The sequence below is a fragment of the Sinohyriopsis cumingii genome, chromosome 7 (genome assembly GCF_028554795.1).
Source record: "Sinohyriopsis cumingii isolate HCF-2022 chromosome 7, ASM2855479v2, whole genome shotgun sequence".
In the NCBI taxonomy this organism is placed as follows: domain Eukaryota; kingdom Metazoa; phylum Mollusca; class Bivalvia; order Unionida; family Unionidae; genus Sinohyriopsis; species Sinohyriopsis cumingii.
In genome coordinates this window covers 133,461,471-133,485,959 of record NC_142967.1, presented here as the reverse complement: position 1 = coordinate 133,485,959, position 24,489 = coordinate 133,461,471, and the positions used below count along the sequence as shown (strand labels likewise).

General features: G+C 34.8%; 1 protein-coding gene across 1 annotated transcript in view; it reads left to right on the top strand.

The window, feature by feature from the left end:
- The window catches only part of LOC149796158 (uncharacterized), a 105,759-nt gene that overhangs the window by 65,893 nt on the left and 15,377 nt on the right, over positions 1-24,489 (top strand). The window contains exons 9-10 of the mRNA XM_089963937.1: positions 5,449-5,556; positions 8,775-8,904. Of these exons, the coding sequence (XP_089820063.1) occupies positions 5,449-5,556; positions 8,775-8,904 (238 nt within the window). The remainder of the gene's footprint in view (positions 1-5,448; positions 5,557-8,774; positions 8,905-24,489) is intronic.

Here is a 24,489-nt window from a genome sequence, read left to right as displayed (position 1 = left end):
AACCATAAAAATTGAAAGTATTCAACTTCTTGGTCCTAACAACCAATGTATCAGACTCTTGAGTTATAGCAATGGATGTATATGACTTACTGACCTTAGCATCAGATGTAATTTATTCCCTGTCCGAAGCACTGAATGTTTTTGACCCTTACACCATACAACTCATTCAACAGCCCTCAAGAACCATATGAAATTGACTCCAAAGCTCTAATACTGGAGGTTTCTTACTCCCTAGCTTAAGTACTGGATCTATCTGATTCCCAGGCCCTAGTAATTTACTCCTCATTCATAATACTAAATGTGAACTGACTCTTTGATCAAGGCATCAGATTTGGCTGACCCCTTGGCCCTAGTGCTGCATATAACTTATTTTGTGTTCTGATGCTTAATCTTGTTGATTCTCTGGTCATATCACCATATTAACTGACTCCATAACACATTACAGTATGTATCTGGTTCACAGAACCATGTACTGAATACATACGACTCCCTGGTCCTAGCTCCTTATTCCTCAGTCCTGGTACCAGAAGCAACCCATTGACTGGTCCTAGCAACAAATATATCTCACACCCAGAACATAACAGTGGATATAAATTACTCCTCATCCCAGTCACCAGATTTTGCTGACTCATTAAAATTAGTGTCATCTTATCAACTGCATACCTTTAATACCAAATGTACCTGACTTTCTAGCCACATGTATCTGATTCACTATTCCTAGCATTAACCTTATTCATTCCCTGCAGTGGTCCTAACTGTTACTTCTCATTGAGAAATCACATCATCTTAAGCACCCAAATACACTGAGAATGTTCAAGAAAAAAATGTCAAACTAAAATGCAGGCATCGAGGATTACACGGAGATGGAAACAAAAGTAATAAAAACATTCTAAATCGAATACTCAGGGTATCAACATTGAATAAATATCATACCGTTGCAAATGTTTCTTCTTATTGCTACGCCTTGGAAAGTCATATTGAGACTGGGTTTTAACCAGGAAACTAATCATATCTAGTTGGTCCTGAATGAAAATGGTGCTGATCTGACTTATATGGCCTCCATGCAAGCCACTTTATAAATCTTGTTACTGATACTCCTTCTAAATGGAAATCAGTATCATCATGAAAGTCTTACCAGAAGACTTCTTATGGTGTCTGGTTGATCTTGAATGAAAATGTTGCCATTCTGACATCCAATACAGCCACCATGGTAGCAATCTGACATCCAATACAGCCACCATGTTGCCAATCTGACATCCAATACAGCCACCATGGTAGCAATCTTAAAAATCTTTATTGCTACTCCAGAAGAATCGATGGTGGCGTATTGACATAGAATTTTCTCCAAATCTTTCTTTTTCTTTATGGGCATAAGTGTTATGTATATTTGATTAAATTATATTTGATTTAAGTTAATTGTTTGTTAGTTTACATTTTTTTAAATTCCATTACTATTGTAATGTAATTTTATTTACTGGATTTGATATTTTCTAGAAATTCAGTTCAGTTTTTCGAAAACCTAATATTAGAACTTTGTATCAAATGCTGACCTTGATTCGGAATCAGTAAACAACTTTTAAAATTTTTTTTATATTCATTCTTAGTGTGTGATTTAGAGTTAAATCAAGGCCATACTGGGAGTATGTGATGTTAAGCATGTAAAGCTTCTATCTTGTTCTAGAAAGTCATCATGTGACCTTCATACGGGAATCTGTTTTGCGTCATAAATTAGTGTATAACATTTTTCTATAGAGAATTTAGTCAACTGTGGTTCTAAGCACTTAAACATCAAGGTGTTTGTTTTGTTGTGACCAGTTTGAATTTAAGTTATATTTTATGGAATTATTAATTCTTTTCCCTGGGAATATTTAAATGCTCATACAGAATCCATAGACAAAGACATTTACTGAAATTTTATTCTGAATTCAAACACCAGAATATTTTCTATGGTTCAACAAAGAACTGTTGACACTTCAGTACTATACTGACTACAGTTACGTCATCATGTTCCATTTTGGATGTTTGTCGTGACTCGAACTCAAAATTCCTTAGAACATTTTATTACTAGGACTTCTAAATTTTAATTCTTTGATTATTCTCAGATTATTTTTGGATTTGATTGTTAAAACTGTAAGTTCTTTTCCTCATTTTTACCTTGTTTTACTAGGGAAATAAATTATTTGTTAAATTTTACATAGCTTGTTGTCTTTACTTTTTCTTGTTACTGTTTATGAGAGCCTAAACACGTAACAATATTTAATTATATACCAAATACAGCTGTCATGTTGGTCATATTAGCGAAAGTCTTCTAATAATGTCTAGTTTTGTGATAAATGAAAGTGGCATCAGTTATGGCCATGGTGTTTTTGGAAGTCAAAACTGACTAGATTGTCATTTTATCACAGCAATTAAAACCAGTAAGTTGTGATATCCATAATTTGTAAATAAAACTTTTATGATATTTGTAAAGTTTGGTAAATTCAACATTTGCTTTTTGGCGTTTGTTGTTTGTCTCTTTTTGTTTGTGTTTGTCTTGGACAAAAACTCTGAGAGTTGAATGCAGAAAGTGCTGTCCCTGGATTCTACAGGATGATAGTTTTATTTGTATTAAATATTAATTCCATCTAGTATTATCAGAGCATTCTCCTGGAGAATCCAGGGACAGCTTTTCCATTCTGTTTGGTCTATATATGTAATTCTCTCTCACTCATTTTGTGTGTGTGTGTGTACTTTTACTGAGGATAGTGGAGATATGACCATACACTTTTCTCAGAATAAATAGTGATGCTGACATTGTTACTGTATATATTTGCCATCACTTAATGTGCCAGCAGATCTGTGTCTGTGCAGAGTATTACAGTAATCAGTAAAAGAAACAACATAGACCCTGTTCTGTGGGCACAGGAAGTTACAGCAGATCAGGATCATTGGTGTTGGCAGTTAGATTAAACTTATAAGCAAGTATAAATGGTAAATAGAAATAGGGACAAAGAGGACACTGCTGAAATAAGTCCCTTATGGAAAGTAAGGATGATATTGTATATGCTTTGCTGTACAAAGACGTTTATGATGGTTTTATTATGGTCTAGAATTGTATATGCTTTACTGTACAAAAACAGTTACGATGGTTTTATAATGGTCTTGAATTGTATATGCTTTACTGTACAAAGACAGTTACGATGGTTTTATAATGGTCTTGAATTGTATATGCTTTACTGTACAAGGACAGGCCCCCGAGTGGTCTAAAGTGCTCACCGTTACGGATCGTTGCCATCTCACCTCTGCGGGTTCGGCCAGTGTGGGTATGTGAGAAAGCTTGCCAGTAGCTTCTCATGGGTCGGTGGTTTTCCTTGATTCTTCCTCCACCATTTATACTGGATGCCATGTATAGCCTATCATGTGCTGAAAAATGGTGTTAAACCCTACAAGAACAACAACTGTACAAAGACAGTTATGATGGTTTTATTATGGTCCTGAATTGTGTACACTTTACTGTAGAAAGACAGTTTTGATGGTTTTATTATGGTCTTGAATTGTATATGCTTTACTGTACAAAGACAGTTTTGATGGTTTTATTATGATCTTGAATTGTATATGCTTTACTGTACAAAGACAGTTTTGATGGTTTTATTATAGTCTTGAATTGTATATGCTTTACTGTACAAAGACAGTTTTGATGGTATTATTATGGTTTTGAATTGTATATGCTTTACTATACAAAGACAGTTTTGATGGTATTATTATGGTCTTGAATTGTATATGCTTTACTGTACAAAGACAGTTTTGATGGTTTTATTATAGTCTTGAATTGTATATGCTTTACTGTACAAAGACAGTTTTGATGGTATTATTATGGTTTTGAATTGTATATGCTTTACTGTACAAAGACAGTTTTGATGGTTTTATTACGGTCTTGAATTGTATATGCTTTACTGTACAAAGACAGTTTTGATGGTTTTATTATGATCTTGAATTGTATATGCTTTACTGTACAAAGACAGTTTTGATGGTTTTATTATAGTCTTGAATTGTATATGCTTTACTGTACAAAGACAGTTTTGATGGTTTTATTATGGTCTTGAATTGTATATGCTTTACTGTACAAAGACAGTTTTGATGGTTTTATTATGATCTTGAATTGTATATGCTTTACTGTACAAAGACAGTTTTGATGGTATTATTATGGTTTTGAATTGTATATGCTTTACTATACAAAGACAGTTTTGATGGTTTTATTATGGTCTTGAATTGTATATGCTTTACTGTACAAAGACAGTTTTGATGGTTTTATTATGGTCTTGAATTGTATATGCTTTACTATACAAAGACAGTTTTGATGGTATTATTATGGTTTTGAATTGTATATGCTTTACTATACAAAGACAGTTTTGATGGTTTTATTATGGTCTTGAATTGTGTATGCTTTACTGTACAAAGACAGTTTTGATGGTTTTATTTTGGTTTTGAAATTTGTACTTGCCTGAGTGTATGCTACTAATCATATACTAAAAATTGATCTGATTGAAAATCTCCTGATTTGACCTTTCTGGTTCTCAAATGTACGTACATATGTCCGATATAGCTGGAAATCTTAATTGAGCTGCTTCAATTTTCATATGATGAGATATTTTGCATGCAGCAATAGTTACACCATATTCACTACCCAAAGGTCACTCGTCCATTTTTCTTGACATTGGCCCTTGGCATATGTAGTTAGACTAAACTGATAAAGTGCCCTCTTGCAGATGAAGAGTTATGTAAATTGCAAACAAAATAGACCAATCAGAGAACTTGTTTCTTATCTTTGTAAGGTTTAGATGTGGTGACTTCGTTAATGTCCACATGCATTGACATTGATCTAGAAGTCTAATCAGTATGAAAGATTCGAATTGGAAAAATTACATGCAATGTGTCGTTATCTACAGAGGCTTATGTGGTTCTTCCCAACAATCATCCTATTAAAATATTACAAGGAATCTGGTTTAATTAGTTTCTTTAAGCTACATGCAGTCGGATAGTTGAGTACCAGACACTGTTTTGACTAGTTACATATACCTAGGGTCGATGTTAACTGAATTGGATCGCTGACCCCTGGCTAGTAAAGAGGACATACTAATGTGGAAACATTTGTCAACATGACTCAAAACATACAGTATTTCCTCTCTTGATAAACCAAGGGGTTCAGCCTATTAAATGTCACTAAGTATCAGGTCACAGGGCTTTAATTATCAGAGATAGATATCCATAGTAAATATTAAGAAACACTTTTTAAAAATGAGTGTGGGCTTATTATCAAGAGTGAGTTCACATTCAAACGTTGCTTATCATTATCATTGGACAAATACATAGATAACCCCTTCCAAATAAGTTGAATGTTTTATGGTATTGGCAGGATACATTGTTGATGATTGCTAATTTTATATAATATTTATTTGCTTTTCCTTTTAGCACAAGCAGTACAGAATCCTCAACTCCAGCATCAGGTGTGAATAAGAGATCAATGCTGCCCACACCAACAAAGATACGGCTTGGTTCAGCGAGCTCTATCCCACCCAGGTATCTCTGAAACATTTCTTTGTTTTAGATCACACAAGGCTCTGATGTGGACTGATATTTTTCTTAACTTGAATTAAGCAGGACATCTGCATTCCCTCACTATTCTGAGTGATGTTTATCTCAACCACAATACTTTGTTGTTCAGTCACCAAAATGCCAACATTAACAACTTCAAATAAAGTACACCATGATAAATAGGGACTAGGAATGAAAGTTATGAAATCAAACAGTCATACTCTACTACAGTTTGGATTCATTTTTTCCCCTCAAAACTGAAAAATCGTCAGTACTGATAAGTATTGATATCATGTTCACTGGAGAGTTATTAATTAACTTCACACATAATTCTTGCAAGAACAACACATACCAATGATAGGAATTTTCTCCTGAGGTATTCCCATTTGGGAATTGACAGTTGAACATTTTAGACATGTACATCACACATCATCAACAGCACTGCAGTGATTGGGATGTTGGCAAGATTAAATGTAAGTAGTATGAAAGATATAAATGTTGATAAAATATCATGAAGATTGTCAGTTATTAAACTGATCATAATAATTTGAATATTTTGCAATACTGGCAAGATTACATTACACAAGGCATTTGAGTTTACATGAATTCATGCAGAAGAAATGTAAGATCAACTGTAATAATTCAAGAATTACGATCGTTTGTGTGTATGTTGCAAAAATCTGTTTGCAATGAATTTATTACTCTTATGAATCTCTATAAATCATCAGTTCTGATTTTTCGTTTTTGAAGGAATAAACTCAGTCTGAACTCCAATATGTCTGTGATTTCTTTCAGGGGAGGGAGTTCTTGCTCTCCAATGGGTCTGTGATTTCTTTATGGGGAGGCAGTTCATGCTTTCCAATGGGTCTGCTATTTCTTTCAGGGGAGGGAGTTCTTGCTGTCCAATGGGTCTGTAATTTCTTTCAGGGGAGGGAGTTCTTGCTTTCCAATGGGTCTGTGATTTCTTTCAGGGGAGGGAGTTCTTGCTCTCCAGTGGGTCTGTGATTTCTTTCAGGGGAGGGAGTTCTTGCTTTCCAATGGGTCTGTGATTTCTTTCAGGGGAGGGAGTTCTTGCTCTCGGTTATTTATGAGAACATGATCTGTAGATAGAGTCCATATATTTCACCAAATGTGGTAGAAAGCTAAACCTTACAGTTGTTTATATTCATTACTGGCACATTACCTGTAGTAATGTGTTATAAAAATTGGCACAGTACCTGCAGTCAAATGCTGAAATATTGGCACATAACCTGCAGTCATGTGTTATAATAATTACACATTACCTGTAGTCATGTGTTGTAATAATGGCACTTAATTGTTGCATTAGAACTGCATGTAATAGCAGAGCCATTAAATACTGAAAACTTCATGATTGTCTTCCATTGTACAATCTCTACATGTATAGTTAGTTGATCAAACACTTTTAAAAACTAGATAATGTAAGCATTTCATTTGAAAATGTTACTTCATAAGTACTTGATTTTGGCAGTTGATCTAGAAGTCTAATCAGGTTGGACCATATGAAGCTGCATTCAGTTTTTGATAAGAGTCTTTACATTAGACTCAAAGTTTTTAATAAAATGTCTTGAATGCAACACATGAACTGCATATGTACAGTACTGACATACTCATCATTGTGTCAAGAAAACCCAATAACATGACTTTATGAAGATGGCAGATGAAACAAATAACAGTACAGAAGTTGTAACTATCCTGATGTTTTGTCCTGGCATTAAGCATCATCTGTTTTAGTTGCATTTCACCATTTATGCATACAGACATGTGACCAAGCTTGACTCAATCCTTGTATTTACAAATTGAATGCAACCTAATGTTTATGAAAGTTGCAGGTTTCAGTAAGCTTGCAACAGTTCATCTCTGCTCAATATTCTTGCAGTTGGTCAATTTTAAGGAGGGTGGTTACTTAAACTTTGCGATCATTTCAAGAGCACGTGAATGATAATGAATAAAGATGTTGATGTTGTGAGTGATGCAAATATTCAGAATTTGTATGTTGTGATTACTTTCTGTGTGTTTGAATTTATGCTGATTCACAGAACCTCCCTTAATGCCAACTTTTTCATCGTGTTTTTTTCCTCTTCATTTTGATTAGCAATTTAATTATTTTGCGGATGTTTTGGTTTGTATGGATTTGTGTCTCATATCAGAACCAGCAGTATTTAGGAACTGTGAGATCGTTATTTTTATATTTCTTTCTACTGTGTAGCAAAAGAGAAAGCCATGGCTGGAAAGGAATTTATGAGTACATGGCTCCATATACCTAAACTGCTACATAGGTTTGGGGGAGAGGGTGTTCTAGCTGGGGGAGGTTAATAATTTCTTGACTGTGATATAGTGTTCATTCTCTTTTACCAGTTAATTATAGTTTGTGTTACTAATAATATTCGGCTAATGTGGGTATGTGAGAAAGCTTGGCAGTAGCTTATCATGGGTTGGTGGTTCTTCCCAGGGTTTTCCAGGGTTATTCCTACCCTAGTTATACTGGCTGCCATGTATAGCCTATCTTGTGCAGAAAATTGCATTAAACCGTACAACAACAACAACAACTAATAATAGTAACAAACTTAAGGGTCTTACTACTATAGTTGCTCATTATAAATGGCCTGGCATTTCAGGTCAGTATTGTGTCAAGGGAGGCAACTAAAATTTAATTAAAGGATTGACAGTAGTTATCTCCCAAGTGATTTTGTTTTCCTCTGATAGTAGAAAATGCTTTCAAAAGGAAATTAACACAGTAAAGTTTCAAATGCTAATATTTTGTTGTAAGATAATTTGTCAAGATTAGTTATAAAGAAGACCATAAATACTATGTGTGTTTTTCCATCTCATCATACTGTGTGTAAATTAACATCACTTTAATCGTCCAAGTCAGGGTGGTCCAACATCTTCAACAGCTTGGACCAAAAGTCATCAGTAGTCTCAGTACATTGTCTCTTCAGAAGGGAATTTTCTTTCTGGTGTAAAATTTATATCAAGAAAGGTCCAACCTTTGCTTAGTTAAATTAATATTAAAAAAATATAGAAAAGGTAATTGGTGGGATTATTCTTAATGCACATGAATGAAATAGTTTGAACCATTTTTTTTTGAGGGTTTAATACAAAATATTTGAGACCCCATCAGGTAACTAAAACTCTCCCATTCTGTGGATAACATGCATTCTAATTTTTCTCATGAATTTCAGCCCAATGTCAATACGCAGTACCAGCAGTATATCTTCCACTCACTCAAGAATGTCCTTCCTAAGCGATAGCAGCACGGCTTCCCCAGTGTTTGATGTGGGTCTCAGTACTAAGAATCTGGGCTCTGAAAGGGTGAGCATGTGTACAGTTTTCTGTAGATTTTCATGTGTTATAATGTTTTAGTTTGTTTAAAGCTTGTTTCTGAAGATAGTCTGGGAGTAAGACATTTTATTCACATTTTCATTTTTTTTTTAATTTGTGCAATTTAACAAATACCCATGATGTTATAAGACAAAGGAAATCTTGTCATTAGATTTATCAGAGTTTGTAGTTGGTTACCACTAATATTCAAACCATCAGCAGTTATCCAGGTAATTGTGGCATTCCAAATATGTATGCCCCACCACAACAGTGGTAGAGTATATAGTTTCCCTTGTCTGTCTGTCCTTTCATCTGTTCATCTTGTCTATAGAATGTAGAATAGGTCTATTGCAGCATCCCACATGTCAGAAGAGGCAGGAGGCCCAAATGTCAGTGTTTATCCTACCAGACACGTGACTGAAAGGATGAAGGTTTTAGTCCTACTATTGGATCAGCCTGGATTGTCTACTGTGGTCTGTCCTAGGATATGGCACTTAACTTTAAACTGATTGCTTCAACACTAAATAACCTATTTGACATGTATTGTTTTGCCATAAAATATCAAACTAATCACCTTGGTTAAATTTGGGTTTAGGTCACCTTTTGCTTGGTGAATCCATATTTCAAGACTAGTTTGTCACATGACTAATTTTGTTTTTATTCATGTTGACTTAAATTAAATGTATTTCAGTTATCTTAGTCTTTCGTTTGTGAAGGCTCCCAAAAAATGTAAATTATTTCAATTACTTTTTATTTGAAATGAGCACTGATGTAAGATCCTGTGTATTCACTTGCTTCGATTTTATCACAGTGATGTCTTCTTGAATTACTGCTCCAGGTTTGTGTAGGGATCTAAGATTTGTCTCTTCCAGCAAGGGATTGCCTTCACATAGCTGTGCTTTGCTATACAGTATCTAGTTGATGGGAATGTTTGTAAGTTGAAAATAATCTTTAAAAACAGTCTTAACACAGTTCAAATTTTTTTTTATTTACATAATACAAAGAAAACTAATTAGTCTGGTTTCTTATATGTTAGACAATTTGTAGAATTTGAAGTAGTTTCCAAAATTTGATAACAAAAACACTGCAGTGTTTTATTAGCCAGTTTACCAGAAAGACCTGCATATGGAATATATTTGTTCTGGATCTGGTTTTACTTATTACCAATCTTAACTCTTATTTTTCTGTCTTAATTACTCTCTTTTTCTAATATTTTTTTCAAACCTATTAAAAGTGCATTTCTGCTCTTCCCTTTTATTAAAGTTAGTTCCTTGCATATTTGTATAGCATAAAAATATGTTTACTACACGGCTCAAATTTAACACAAATTTCTTTGTAGCCAGAAGGACTAGTATATTGAGAAATTTACTAGTCCTGCCAAATCTTTACTAGTCCTGTTCACAAAACAATGTTATGCAGCTGTATGTTTACCGATTCAGTTTTAAAGTTTGAACAACCCGCAACAAAACTGGATGTTTTCTGTGTGTTTGTTTTTGCGAATTGCGTACACCAGTTACACCACATAACGTTCCTTTCCTCGTCATAATTCAGCCATTCCCTGTCATTTGTCCATTTCTTCTGAAATTTTCCATTATGCTTTTCCCTATCATAAAAATTATTCCTCATCATTCTCATTCAACTTTTGCTTTTTTTCCAGTGGCTGAACACCTTCTATCAAATGCCACATTTTGCCTGTCTTATAAGGAGGGAATTGTGCCTTGTTTTGAAATACGAGATGTTATAGTATAGCTGACGCGAATTATTTAAAGCAAGAAAGGGAATGGTACAGTGTCCTATATATAAGAAAGAGAGAGCAAGAAACATGTTTCAAAACATGTGTCTTTGCCCCCTCCCACAATTAAATGGCCTCTCCCTAACAAAGACTTAACTAAAGCAGAGTTCTGCATGATCAAAGCAGTGGCTGTTGTAAACACTGTTATAAAATATTAGCATCAGAAGATCATGTTAGTTTCAGCTCAGAAAAGGTGTGTTCCCATCAAACGAAGCCATCTGAAACTCGGTGCATTGTATTTAACAGCTCCAATTACGGTATCATAAGTCATAAGTTTGGTAATTGTTCCTAATTAATTGAACCTCAATGTATTGTTGAAATTAATAATAAGGCAGAAAATTTTCAAATCTTAGATGTTCATGCTCAGAGATTTTAATTCCCAACAAATGTACAGCATTCTGCACGGAATTATTTGTTCATTCTTGAAAAATATAAAAACTATTCTTATCATCATAGAAAAAATAGTTGTATGGAAAGGATGTGTCAATAACGTAATCGTAATAAATTGATCTAATTCTTATAATTATTTCGATGGAAATGTAAAATATGTAGTTTCCTGTTTATGACTGTTGGAGCAATTGGGTAGCGAGCAAAAAAAAAACTTAAACAAAAACGTGCGAACTAATTTCTTCGAATAGTTTTTGCCATGTTCTTTTGTGTGGTATACCGCTTTGTAGTTTGTTACTGTGGTCAAGTGAATAAAGTGTGATACTGCATCATTTTTTTATATTTAATTCATTATCAGATTAATTAGGATCAATTACCAAATTTCCATTGTTAATGACGGGACCGTAATTTGCGCTGTTAAGTGAAGTGCACAAAATCGGATGGATTCTTGTTACAGAATCACACCTTTCCGAGGCAGAAATGGACTTCATCTTCTCATGCTAATATTTTATGACTGTGCTTACAATGGCCACTGCTTTGATTCTACAGAACATCTGCTAAGTCAAGTCTTTGTTAGGGAATGGCATAAACAAACGCTGACTATTGATAACCAAAACTTACCAGCCCATCAGACTATTAACACTATGAAAGTTACTATTCTGACAGGAAATCTGCTAGCCTCAGGATAGCAAACTACCGCTAATTTCGAGCCCTGTACTCTCTTCAGACAACAGCACAAGCCCCTAATTTTTCAATGTACTTTGTGGGGGCCAGATTTCAAAGCAATTCCAGCATTTGCATTGGTTAAGTCCATCCATCCATCCATCTGTTTGCCCATGTGACATGAACATTCATTTTAGGATTTGTGTGTAGGTCATTTTTCTCTGATACTATTGGTGTATGTGCCATATGGAGTACTTCAACTTTCAGTGAAAATTGTGTCAGTGTGACCTATATTTCATGATGCAGTGATTTTGGTTAGCCTTGCATTTAGCACAATTTGCCGTGCACTATTTGCCCATGGAGTCACATAAATTGGTATGAAATTGATTGATGAGGAGTAATACAGCCATCAGTGAGAACTAAGTCACTATGACTTATATTTGATGATCTAGTTATTTTTGCGTGGTTAGAGTTTGCATTTAGGCCATTTCTTCAGACTCTGTTTACTTATAGTCTCATAAATTCGTACTTTGGTCTGTCACGACTACACCTTTCAGCAAAATTTAGGCTTGTACCCTGTATTCCATGGGTAAATGATCTTTGTTTAACCTTTGTATTTTGTTCATTTTCTCAAGCACTAATGTGTATGGAGTCACATAACTTATAAATTAAATTGCATCATGAGAAGTACTACAGTAGTCAGTGAAAACTTGGCCCATGACCTATATTTCATGGTAAAGTTGTTTTTGCACTGAGTTCAGATCCTTTGGGCTGGGGTTTGTGTGTAGATCTATTGCCCACTGAGTCACATCAATTTGTATATCAGTCTGTGTTTCAGAAGAACAAACAGTCTGCAAAGACTTGTACCCTTTGAATAAAAAAGGATATGAACTTATAGCATTGATGATTTGCAATCCAGCGATAGCAGAATTAGCAGTTTTCTTGTTGCAGTGAATTACCATCTGAAAAATTTTACCACCATTGGTGATATGGAAATTGGTAGCACTAGTATAGGAAGATCCATAATGCCTTGTCTGTAGAGGACTATACCAATATTACTTTAAAAAACCAACAGTATTTGTAGCACTTAGGTTTTATTCTTCTCATGGGAACACTAACACAGCAGTAATATACTTGTTTTTCTCCTATGTCGTCCTGGGCTCAATACCTGGTTCAAGTTTCTTGTGGTTTGGGTTTAATGCCATTTTCAAAGCATGATATGCTATTCATGGCAGCCAGTATAACTGGTGGAGGAAGAAATTGGGAAAACCCTGGTATGAATCACCATCCTATATGAAGCTGCTGGCAGGCTTTCTCACATATCCACTTTGGCTGAGAGCCACCTGGGGCCTCTGTTCTAGTTTGATGAAGGATTCAATTTGGTAGAAATTTAGAGCTTGTAGGTATTGTCTTTATGCAATTCAGATAGTAGAAAGTTGACAACTACAAATCACTCCACTGTGTATTCCCTACATTTAATGTCTCCAATAGATAGTATTTTGTAAAGTGAGGAAACAGTGCGCAGTATCTCATTTATCTCATCAGATCTCTCAGGAAAAAATTGAATTGTAGAATTAATCTTCCACAGGACCCTTTTGTGCATTCTTTGAAGGAAATTTTAAAAAACAAATAAGATAATCAGCCCAAATTATTTTTTAATGTGTTTCAACTGGTTTTTATAATACTAGAAAAAGTCCATGATCAAGAACATCTTAACTGTTCATAAACTAGAACTTGTGAAGAATTATAAAGCTTAAAATAACTTGGTCAGATATAGGCTGTTTACATTTTGATGTAAAAGTGCTTGATTTTTATGCACCAGCCATAAAGAGCATGTCATGTTACGATGTTGTACATCCCTCCATCTGTTCCTCAAGTTCTACAACATCTGTTGATACAGACTTTGTGCATAGCTTGGATTTGGGGCAGGGAAGAAATCTATTGAATTTGGGCTATTAAAAAAGGTCAGAGTCACCGGTCAAAGAAGGAAAACTATGCCCACACAATAACTCAATAACTTAATTTGTGTATCAGGTAACTTGACCAAATTTTGTAAATTGTTTCTATTTGACATAAGAAAGATGCTTATTGATTTTGGGTGAATAGGTTGAAGTTCAAGGTCACAATTACTCAAAGACGAAAACTTATTTCTGCACAGTATCTTGAGCTACCATATTTATCAACTTCTAGATGGCTTGCAGTTCAGAAAAGGAAGAAACCTATTCATTTTGCAATCAGAGGTCAAGGTAACATGGTCTGAAAGAAGGAAAAGCAATTTCCACAAAACTACACAAGTTCTGTACTACCTACCTTGATTAAACTTGGAAGAGGGCTTTCATTTGAGCCAAGGAAGATGCATTGATTTTTAATTCAGAGGTCAAGATCAGAATGACTCTAAGAAGGAATATTATTTCCAGAAAATAAGTAATGTCATCTAACGATAACCAGACTTTGCTGATTAGTTGAATTAGAGACAAGAAAGACTACTACATATTGATGTTTGGGTTATAAATTCAATCTTCTGTGTGCAAAGACTTACAAATTGAAATGTTTTTGACTGACATAATTTTTATAATAAAAGTGCATCCATCTTAGGAAAGCCTTGTTGAGATGTTTTAAGATTGTTTTGTTAAAGTGAGAACCCAGAAGATAAATCTTAGCATGGGTAGAAGGTTGAACATGTTTTGCACTTTTGGATCAATCAACTTTGTGATCAACCTTAATTTGGTAGTCCAAAACATTCTCCATCATTGGTAGGAATGACAGTCTAAATAGATTGGTCACAAAGGACAAATGACCAAACATTATATTACACTTTTAAGTAATCAATTACAAATTAATAAAATTTGCACATGCAGGCCCATAAAAAAGAGCATGTTATGGTATAGAAATTGTCCTCCCTTATGTCATTTTCTCAGTTCCCTATTTGGTTTCAGCACAATAACTCAGGTTCTCCACTATCTGCCATTACCAATCTTTAAGAAACATATCAATTTCTGATACATTAACTTGAATAGTATACTGGAAACCTTGACTAAACTTTACAAATGACTTGCTTTGTAGATAAAAATGATGTCATATATTAAATTGAGGGCTAAAGGACAAGGGGACAGTTACTCTAAGAAGACAAATAGTTTCAGCACAGTATCTTAGTTCCTTATCACCTGCTTGAACCAAACTTAATGAATGACTTGCATATGAGACAAGAAGACATATATTCATATTGTGTCAATCGGTTAAAGATCAAGATGGCAGGGGCTGAAAGATCAAAAATCAGTTTCATCAAAATTGCTTAAGTTGTTTACCACATGCATTGACTAATCTTTGTTGATGTCTTGCTTTGAGACAAGGACAATACCTATTTATTTGGGGGTTTAACAGTTGTAGGTCCAGTTAAGGGAACTTCCACAAAGGAAAACAGTTTCCAGAATATACTGAGGTCCTATGCTGCAAGCCATGACCACACTGTATGGATGGCTTGCATTTTAGACAAGAATGGCACTTTTTGATGATGGGATAAATAGGTCAAATGTCAAGGTTACCGAGAATGGAAGAAAAACAATGGTTTCAAGAAAATAACTTTCTGTGCCTTTTCACTTTGCCATATTTTGCTGATGGCTACATTGGAGAAAAGGAAGACAAATACTGAAAAGGTAGAGCATATCCCTTGGTATCTTGCTGAGCAAGGTCACTTTGTGACCTTGACATAGTACACAAGTTAAACAGACACTATGTCTTTTAATACCAAAATATGAAAGAAGGTTTTACTGAAAAGAAATATAATAAATTACTATATTTACCATATGGTGGGTGTATAATGTACCATTTGCATTACTCTTATCAGTTAAGATCATTATTGTGCAAATTGAAACTTAAAGAGAAGTGATGGATAATATACCCACTTCAGTAACTTGTTTAAAAGTTGGGGTGGTTTATTTTTTATTAACCCTTACAAATAGGAATATTAAAGACAATAAGAAATGCAAGGTACTATTTAAATGCTATGGTAAATTGGATGATTAGTGGAAATATAATTTAGGACTGATTATACACACTTAACATTTAATTAAACATCATTAACAGTGCTGGTTGTAAACATTTTAAACATAACAAGCACAAAAAGTGGCCCAAAGTGGATGAGAGTGGCTTATTTTAAAAGTCACTTGATGGCAACCCCCTTTGCTAGGAGTTTTTAATTACTTCATTTGCTAAGAGTTTTTAATTGCAAAGTTATGCATGAATCAAGTATATATTGAGGGGTACACACTATGATGTTGTCAACCTGTGCAGTGTAAATACTTGTGAGTTCTATGGAGTGAAGCTGTACATGAATTATATGATTACAATTCTGTTACAGTACTCACATACAGACTTTATTGATGACAGTTCTCCCAGTGTCATGAAGGTTTGTAGCCTCTCCCCTTTTATATATTTGTTACAAACCCGAAACATTGTCACCATTACCACCTTTTCACTTTAATTCTATCATCACCAGTTGTTTGCTCATGGAGTTGTTCACCATAGTTAGTCCCATCTCTGCTTCTGTTCTGTGTTGTTTTAATTTGTCAGTGGAACTCACATGCAGCCAAGAATTAATCTAATGTTGGATATCCAACAGTAAGGTGTAGTAGTTACTAATACAGTAGACAGAATGAAGCCAAATATTAAGGGTGTAGTGTGACAATTGCTGAGTTGGTTGGGGTTTATGCCACTCTATACAGTAGACAGAATGAAGCCAAATATTAAGGGTGTAGTGTGACGATTGCTGAGTTGGTTGGGGTTTATGCCACTCTATACAGTAGACAGAATGAAGCCAAATATTAAGGGTGTAGTGTGACAATTGCCGAGTTGGTTGGGGTTTATGCCACTCTATACAGTAGACAGAATGAAGCCAAATATTAAGGGTGTAGTGTGACAATTGCCGAGTTGGTTGGGGTTTATGCCACTCTCTACAGTAGACAGAATGAAGCCAAATATTAAGGGTGTAGTGTGACAATTGCTGAGTTGGTTGGGGTTTATGCCACTCTGTACAGTAGACAGAATGAAGCCAAATATTAAGGGTGTAGTGTGACAATTGCTGAGTTGGTTGAGGTTTATGCCACTCTATACAGTAGACAGAATGAAGCCAAATATTAAGGGTGTAGTGTGACAATTGCTGAGTTGGTTGGGGTTTATGCCACTCTATACAGTAGACAGAATGAAGCCAAATATTAAGGGTGTAGTGTGACAAATGCTGAGTTGGTTGGGGTTTATGCCACTCTATACAGTAGACAGAATGAAGCCAAATATTAAGGGTGTAGTGTGACAATTGCTGAGTTGGTTGGGGTTTATGCCACTCTATACAGTAGACAGAATGAAGCCAAATATTAAGGGTGTAGTGTGACAATTGCTGAGTTGGTTGGGGTTTATGCCACTCTATACAGTAGACAGAATGAAGCCAAATATTAAGGGTGTAGTGTGACAATTGCCGAGTTGGTTGGGGTTTATGCCACTCTATACAGTAGACAGAATGAAGCCAAATATTAAGGGTGTAGTGTGACAATTGCCGAGTTGGTTGGGGTTTATGCCACTCTATACAGTAGACAGAATGAAGCCAAATATTAAGGGTGTAGTGTGACAATTGCTGAGTTGGTTGGGGTTTATGCCACTCTGTACAGTAGACAGAATGAAGCCAAATATTAAGGGTGTAGTGTGACAATTGCTGAGTTGGTTGAGGTTTATGCCACTCTATACAGTAGACAGAATGAAGCCAAATATTAAGGGTGTAGTGTGACAATTGCTGAGTTGGTTGGGGTTTATGCCACTCTATACAGTAGACAGAATGAAGCCAAATATTAAGGGTGTAGTGTGACAAATGCTGAGTTGGTTGGGGTTTATGCCACTCTATACAGTAGACAGAATGAAGCCAAATATTAAGGGTGTAGTGTGACAATTGCTGAGTTGGTTGGGGTTTATGCCACTCTATACAGTAGACAGAATGAAGCCAAATATTAAGGGTGTAGTGTGACAATTGCTTAGTTGGTTGGGGTTTATGCCACTCTATACAGTAGACAGAATGAAGCCAAATATTAAGGGTGTAGTGTGACAATTGCCCAGTTGGTTGGGGTTTATGCCACTCTATACAGTAGACAGAATGAAGCCAAATATTAAGGGTGTAGTGTGACAATTGCCGAGTTGGTTGGAGTTTATGCCACTCTATACAGTAGACAGAATGAAGCCAAATATTAAGGGTGTAGTGTGACAATTGCTGAGTTGGTTGGGGTTTATGCCACTCTGTACAGTAGACAGAATGAAGCCAAATATTAAGGGTGTAGTGTGACAATTGCTGAGTTGGTTGAGGTTTATGCCACTCTATACAGTAGACAGAATGAAGCCAAATATTAAGGGTGTAGTGTGACAATTGCTGAGTTGGTTGGGGTTTATGCCACTCTATACAGTAGACAGAATGAAGCCAAATATTAAGGGTGTAGTGTGACAAATGCTGAGTTGGTTGGGGTTTATGCCACTCTATACAGTAGACAGAATGAAGCCAAATATTAAGGGTGTAGTGTGACAATTGCTGAGTTGGTTGGGGTTTATGCCACTCTATACAGTAGACAGAATGAAGCCAAATATTAAGGGTGTAGTGTGACAATTGCTGAGTTGGTTGGGGTTTATGCCACTCTATACAGTAGACAGAATGAAGGCAAATATTAAGGGTGTAGTGTGACAATTGCTGAGTTGGTTGGGGTTTATGCCACTCTATACAGTAGACAGAATGAAGCCAAATATTAAGGGTGTAGTGTGACAATTGCCGAGTTGGTTGGGGTTTATGCCACTCTATGTTGGATTTCAGATGCATAGTAACAACAATCCTGGAAATTATATAAAAAATTTGTCCCCATATTCAGCTCTAAATCAAATATGATAATTTACAATAGATTTATTTGTCCAGTGTTTTCTCCTTTTTAGAACTGATTTCATCCTAATAATATAAATATGAACAAAATTCCTTAGGTTAAAAAAGTTTCTGGTTGCTCATTAGGCAAATTAGTTCTAGCCGCTTACAAGCTGCCAACATTATTAATAGTTATATTCTAAATTGTTGGCATTCAGTTAAAACTCATGTGACAAGAGGAATTTAGGTCTGTTATGTTGTTACATTGTAGCATTAAAATACACAGAAGAAATCAGCCTGAATATACGGAGCAATCATTCCATAACTATGACCCATGTCCATTGATCCTGTCCCATCTGTCGGCATGTTTCATTGCCAATATGAATAACTTTTGATAGACATGATAGATTGACATTAAATTTGGTATGAGGCTTTACATTGTGAAGACCTGTGTCAATTTCTGACAAAGTTAAAGAGAGTTTTATCTGTGTTTGATATAGAACCATTTTCTTTTGACTGTTTCATATTGACCAAAATATGTATTATGGACGAATTTGTGGTATATTTTAGTAAAGGAATACAAAGTCACATATAATACTAACTTTGTTATTGAGAATGTATTAAAATAATTTTACAATTCAGTGTATGATACTGCTCAGTGTGAGTTCCACTGATATGATATGTACCATATGTACTCACTTATAAGTCGAGTCTGACTGCAGACTACACAGACCCAGATCTACCATCGCATAATGCACCAACAGAGCTGGGTCTTTGCAGTTTGTTAGGAGTAATCAGCAGAACAGATATCATAAACCCTGAAATGCAAACTCAAATCAGGATTTTTTAAAGTTGCAGTTTGACTAGACTTATAAGCAAGTATATATGATATGTGCCTTATGTTCCATTTGTAGGTTCCATTAACCATCATAGACATTTTTTGTCATATTTATTTCACCAGTAACTAAACAGTTTGTATGCACTTTTATTTATCTGTTCATGTCTAATCTTGGTTGATTACTGGTTTCATAACATTTATTTATCTGTTCATGTCTAATCTTGGTTGATTACTGGTTTCATAACATTTATTTTGCCCACCGAGTTTCTAGAGTCAAATAGGAATGGGATTTATCTTCCAGATGATCTTGATCAGATCTTGTTTATTTACTCATTAAAACAGTGTCAGTGACACAAAATGGCTCCTAATCCATTTTGGTCATTTACTCATTAAAACAGTGTCAATGACAATAAATGGCTCCTAATCCATTTTGTTCATTTACTCATTAAAACAGTGTCAGTGACACTAAATGGCTCCTAATCCAATTTGGTACTTGGTTTCTTTCTTTCCTCAAGAAAAATATTAAGTCTAAATTTGCTCAAAAGGAGTGGATTCATGTGAGCATGGAAATTTGTATGAAACAGTTTGTTTTGTTGTTGTGGGGTTTAACGCCATTTTTCAGCACACGATAGGCTATGGATGGCGACCCGTGTTAATGGTGGAGGAAGAACCCAGGAAAACCCCGGGAAGAACCACCGACCCATGAGAAGCTACTGGAAAGCTTTCTCACGTACCCACATTAGCCGAATCCTAGACTTGAACCCACACAGACAGAGGTGAGATGACAGTGATCCGTAATGGAGAGCGCATTAGACTACTCGTCCGCTTGGGGCCCCATGAAACAGTTTGTGGAGTGTCTTTTAAGACCATCCCAGTTCAAAAGATATAAAGGTGATCAATGACAGGAGGTTGCATATTCAATAAATTTTTATATTGATTTAATGACTTTCAAAAGGGACTGTAACTGTGTTTTCCTTACAGATATTTAGGATCATTCAAGTTGTATTTTCACTGTAGAGTTTTCCATTTTCTGTTTGCATCATCATCACATGGGTGACATTTTTTAGACCTTCACCTGACTTATTCATTGGTCATCAATGCATTTATTTCTCAGCTCGATGTTGTCTTCCAAATCAATCCATTCCAGGACTCAACATTGACTTGTAAAATTAGTTGTCCACTTGGACATTGAAATTCAATAGCCCCAATGTAAATGTCACCTTCCCAAATAAACTGTCAACAGAATTTTCTTTTTTTATGCAACTCGAATTGATACTAGAGTTAAAGTGCATTGCACAAGTTAATGTTTTTTTAATAGATTCAATTTATGAGATTTGACAGTGATGGAAATTAAATAAATGATAGTTGAATTCTACAAACCTCTTGCCCATCTAACAGGGGGAATGTAAATGCTATTTGTCTAAATTAAAATTTAAGCTGCCCTGGGCAATCCATCAATGCCACATCCTGCATGCAATCAAAGGACCTCTATCTATCCAGTGTTAGCTTTTCTCCCTGGTCCAGCATTAATCCTTTTACTTCCATTGTTATAAATGGTTTTATTCTTCATACTTAATGATCAGTTTATCTTTGATGGATACTATTCATAAAAATAACTGTGCTGTAATTCCTATGTTATTACATGCCCATTAAATATTGTATGGTTAAGCAGATGTTACAGTTGTTCCAAGTCAAATTTCTGGATCACTCATCCAGAGGTATTTTCTGTAACATCAGCACATTTATGTTTTTTTGATGTACCAAATTTTACTTTTACAATGTATAACTCTCAATTTGTTTTTAATCCTATTCACACTATGGTGCAAAATCTTTGTAAAGTGTAAAAGACCAGGTAGGTAATAAATACAAAACACAGTTGTGTTTTGTTCCAAACTGGAGGGGAAAAAATTGCTTTATATGCTAAATGGATACATTATGGCCTGACAGCCTCATCATGTCCTCATGCATATCAGAATTATTCTTCAGAACAAGAGGTACACGTGCATGTAGTTTACCTTGTATAGTGTGTGCTTAAGAGAGAACAGCATAGAGCCTGATCTGCCATTTAATGTATTAACAGGTCAGAGTCTATGTTGTTCTTTCTTTCAATGATTTCAAACAAACAAAATATGCCATTAATCTGCCAGCACATTATATGATGACAGGTCTGGGTCCATGTTGTTTATTTAACTTAATATTTCAAACAAACTTATTGACCACTGATCTGTTAGCATATTATGTGATGACAGGTCTGGGTCTATGCATATATTCCACCTAGGATTTCAAACAAACAGTAGTGTCAACTGATCTGTTAATACTGTACATATGCATGTATTAGCCTGTTCACATATAAACCAACCCCTCAAACTGAATAGGTAAAACTTTAAAATTTGAAAAATGGCTAATATGTGAAGAAAAAAAAATATTTTCACTATTACAACTATTTTAGTCAAAAACTGGTAATGTGACTGCTCTTTTGCATTTCGAAGAAGTTTTAATACATGGATTCAGACCTCTGCAGGAGTTACTGTTTATTTTAATTAGGTTTTCAAATGAATAGTTTAGACCACAGATATGTTAATACAATATGTTATGACAGGTTATATGCTGTTTTTACTTTGAATTTCAAGCAAAGAGTAAAGATCACAGGTATGTTAGCACATGTGTACAAAGGTAAGTATACTAAATAATTTGTATCAACTATTCAGATTCCACTTATTCAGGCTAATATCGTCAAATAGTGGCTTATAACTGCTGATTTTTCTGCTTGATATGAATGAGTTTTCATACAAGTTTACTCTTTATTAATGAATGAGTTTTCATACAAGTTTACTCTTTATTAATGAATGAGTTTTCATACAAGTTTACTCTTTATTAATGAATGAGTTTTCATACGAGTTTACTCTTTATTAGATGTTGACCAGATCATTTATTTCAGGTTGTTTGTCATGAATTCAAGGTTGATAACATGACTCTCAAGTAAATATTTGTATGCCAGTCATCAAGTATGTCATGTTGTGTTGTTTGTCATGAATTCAAGGTTGATAACATGACTCTCAAGTAAATATTTGTGTGCCAGTTGTCAAGTATGTCATGCTGTGTTGTTTGTCATGAATTCAAGGTTGATAACATGACTCTCAAGTAAATATTTGTATGCCAGTTGTCAAGTATGTCATGTTGTGTTGTTTGTCATGAATTCAAGGTTGATAACATGACTCTCAAGTAAATATTTGTATGCCAGTTGTCAAGTATGTCATGCTGTGTTGTTTGTCATGAATTCAAGGTTGATAACATGACTCTCAAGTAAATATTTGTATGCCAGTTGTCAAGTATGTCATGCTGTGTTGTTTGTCATGAAATTCAAGGTTGATAACATGACTCTCAAGTAAATATTTGTATGCCAGTTGTCAAGTATGTCATGCTGTGTTGTTTGTCATGAATTCAAGGTTGATAACATGACTCTCAAGTAAATATTTGTATGCCAGTCTTCAAGTATGTCATGCTGTGTTGTTTCTCTGCTAGTTTTTGATATCTGCATAATAAATTTAGTTTTAGATAACATAATTTCACCAAACTCGTTGGATGGCTTGTACATGTAAGGAAAAAATAATAATTACTTGATTTTGGGGTCAAAATGTCATAGTCACTTTGACTCAAAATGAAAAATTGTTTCTGCACAATAACTTTAGTTGTAAGCCGTATACCTTGACCAAACTTAGTAGATAGCTTGCTGCGGAATAAGAAGGAAACCCAGCTGGCACTTACATACAGAACTGTTAAACATGTGGCAGGCATGCAAAGTAGTATTCATGGTACTGCATATACTTGCTTATAAGACAAGTCCAACTGCAAACAACAAAGATCCAGAACTGCCATAGTATAATGTACCTGCAGATCAGAGATATGTTGCATGTTCTACTGATTATTCCTAACAGACAGAACAGACCCAGATCTGTCAGTGCTTTATGCGATGGCAGATCTGGATCTGTGCATATTACAGTAAGTTGGACTTTACTTATAAGCAAGTAAATACATTACCATTGTTTTTTTTTAATGCTTTTCATAACTCTAGCATGTTATATTATAGTGTTGTCTATAGGTACATCCATCCATTTGCATTTTTTTGTCCAGCCATAGCTTTATAAGTCTTGGTAACATTCTGATGCAGTTTTGCCCATTTTTTTTATGAATGACTATGGCTGACATGCCGCAAGGTCAAACGTTAATGTCATGGCAGGAATAAAAAAAGTTATTGGACTGAACCTTTGTCTAGGTTGTAACTTCTGATAACTAATTAAAATTTTAACTTGATATATGTTATAAGCATATGGTGTGTTTTAGGTCAAGGTCACTGCCTGAGAAAATATAAATAAATGATTAGCATCCTTGTTGAGGTATGCTTTGAATAACATGTAATGATTATATGGTGTGTTGTATAAGGTTTTAACTGCTTGAATAACATGTAATGATTATATGGTGTGTTGTGAAATGTTTTAACTGCTGAGGGAGCTTGAATAACATGTAATGATTATATGGTGTGTTGTATAAGGTTTTAACTGCTTGAATAATATGTAATGATTATATGGTGTGTTGTATAAGGTTTTAACTGCTTGAATAATATGTAATGATTATATGGTGTGTTGTATAAGGTTTTAACTGCTTGAATAATATGTAATGATTATATGGTGTGTTGTATAAGGTTTTAACTGCTTGAATAATATGTAATGATTGTATGGTGTGTTGTATAAGGTTTTAACTGCTTGAATAATATGTAATGATTGTATGGTGTGTTGTATAAGGTTTTAACTGCTTGAATAACATGTAATGATTATATGGTGTGTTGTATAAGGTTTTAACTGCTTGAATAATATGTAATGATTGTATGGTGTGTTGTATAAGGTTTTAACTGCTTGAATAACATGTAATGATTATATGGTGTGTTGTACAAGGTTTTAACTGCTGAGGGAGCTTGAATAGCATGTAATGATTATATGGTGTGTTGTATAAGGTTTTAACTGC